This window comes from Montipora foliosa, chromosome 3 (genome assembly GCF_036669935.1).
Source record: "Montipora foliosa isolate CH-2021 chromosome 3, ASM3666993v2, whole genome shotgun sequence".
Taxonomy (NCBI): domain Eukaryota; kingdom Metazoa; phylum Cnidaria; class Anthozoa; order Scleractinia; family Acroporidae; genus Montipora; species Montipora foliosa.
Window position 1 is genome coordinate 29,924,557 of NC_090871.1, and position 2,296 is coordinate 29,926,852.

Sequence of the window (2,296 nt, forward strand, 5' to 3'; positions counted from 1 at the left end):
TTTCTCTTCTTTTATCGTTTTCAGCCAAACCTCCCACGTTTAAAGAGGATATAGTTATTTTAGACATCTTGCATTAGAACAGTTTTTTGACTTCCCCACATTTCGACCAGAGTTGTTCACCCTTCCATGATTACTAAGAAAAAAAGTAATAATAAGCTTACATGTACACATACGACTACAACAATAATTAAGAAATGTATACATGTATATAGATATAAAAAGCAAATATTTGGTTTAGGTCCGGTTTCTGGTCCCGTCAAGGCACTTGAAAAGAATTTCCAGGTTCAGCGGTCCCACACTTAAACACTCTTTGGTCCATATCTTCGGCCATCTATGTATAATTTGTCATAATTTAGCTTTGCCTCGCGACCCTCTTTCTTCGCTTCTTTCACAACTTTGACCAGTTCTTTCCGTATAACAATTTCTTGCAGGAAGTCTTGTGAAATTCCGAAGCCTGTGCCCACTAATTTGTAAGCACTGGAAAGAATAAGGTCTTTATCCCTATGAAAGCTGAATTTTACCATAATTGGGCGCGATTTGTTTTCTTTCCTCTTACCAAGACGGTGTGCCCTCTCAATAGAAATATCTTTAGCTTCTACTTGCATTTTTAATTTTTCTTCCAAAAAAGTGAAAACCAAATCTTCTGTCTTAGCGTTGGATTCTTTCTCTTCTTCAGGAATGCTGTAAAAGATGAGGTTATTTCTACGACTGTGACTCTCCAGTTTTATAGCACGTTCCTTCTCAAAGGCGACAGTTTGAGTTAGCTCTCGAACTTCTGTAGGAAGCTCAGATATGGTTTCCTCCTGAGCATTTGCTTGTTCAATTTGTTCCTTAATTGATTGATGTGCAAACTCTAAGCTTTCTTTTAGGGTAACACTTTCTTTTTCCATCTGGCACTGTTTTTCTTTGATTTCTTAAATTTCTTTTATTCGGGCTAAAGCTACATCCAATTTGCGATTGATGTCTGCGAGCGCCTCCGCCATGTTCTTACAAGGATCTTCATCCGTTTGGGAGCCTGTTGTAGTTCTCTTACGTTTTGTGCGACCGAAATCATCGTTTCCCTCATGTTCACTCATTGTGCCTTAACGTATGGACGTCTTTTAACACATTTGTTCACAGAAGATGTTTCTCAGAGCTCAGAATGTAACGTCCGTTCACTTTGAGAACTCATCCCAACCCCCCCTCTGAGCCCTTTATGGCTTCAACTGTGAATGAATAACTCTGCAAAAACTTAGCCCAATGCATAAGACGTCCATTGGCAAACTTAGCACTGTTCATGTACTTTAAAGGTTCATGGTCCATCTGAAGAACAAAAGAAACTGTGCAAATAAAGATGAAATCTCTTGATACTCCATACAATCGATAGGCATTCCTTCTCAATTGTGGAGTAGTTCCTTTCTGCACTTATCAATTTCTTGGTTGCGTAGCAAACGGGAAACAACTTCTCATCATGTTTCTGCATTAATACTGCACCAATTCCACTGTTGGAAGCGTCCGTCCTTAAGAAAAAGGGTTTAGCTGGAGTCGTAGAATAGGCTCACTTGTTAGGTAAGACTTGATTGTTTGGTAGGCTTTCTCTTGTGCTTCACCCTACACAACTTTATTGGGTTGGCCTTTCCATGTGAGATCAGATAGGGGCACAGCGATGGCAGCAAAGGTGGGGATGAAATCTCTGTAGTATCCTGCTAGACCCATAAATGATCTCACCTGTTTCTTTGTGATTGGCCTTGGGGTATCTTTCATTTTCTTCATGTTATCCTGATGTAGACCAATCATTCCTTGCTCCAGTCGATGGCCTAGGAAATCCACACTGTTTACTCCAAATAGGCACTTAGTAAGTCTAATAGTCAACCCCGCTTATACAAGGCGCGAAAATAGCTCTCTTAGGGCTCTAATATGTTCTTCCCACGTACGGGTGTGAACCAATATATCATCCCAGTAGAAATCAACGTTCGCTAGATCTTCTAGCAATTTCTTCATTGCATGCTTCAGTGTTGCTGCTGAGTTGATCATTCCAAATGGTATCTTCAAGAACTCGTACGACCCGTCAGATGTTACGAACGCCGTTTTCTGTATGTCCTGCTCTGGTATTGTTATCTGCCAATATCCATTGTTAAGGTCAATTTTTTAGTAGAACTTGTCTCCGCTGAGCTTCTGAAACAAATGTTCAGCACTTGGCATAGGCTCGGGATCAAACACAGTTTGATGATGCTGAACGAGATCTGTGGCACCTGGTGCTTCAGTAAACAAATTCGTGAACTGTTTAGCCAGATCCATAAATTCATTCCAGTGCTCA

General features: G+C 40.4%; 1 protein-coding gene across 1 annotated transcript; it reads right to left on the reverse strand.

The window, feature by feature from the left end:
• Positions 1–299: 299 nt before the first annotated feature.
• On the reverse strand, positions 300–890 carry LOC137995557 (protein unc-13 homolog C-like). The gene has a single exon (XM_068841085.1). It carries the CDS (start codon positions 888–890, stop codon positions 300–302), a length of 591 nt encoding a protein of 196 aa, XP_068697186.1.
• Between the last annotated feature and the right edge of the window lie 1,406 nt (positions 891–2,296).

Excerpts from the sequence above, each read along its gene's own strand:
- LOC137995557 (XM_068841085.1), bottom strand. The coding sequence starts at position 890 with ATGGAAAAAGAAAGTGTTACCCTAAAAGAAAGCTTAGAGTTTGCACAT.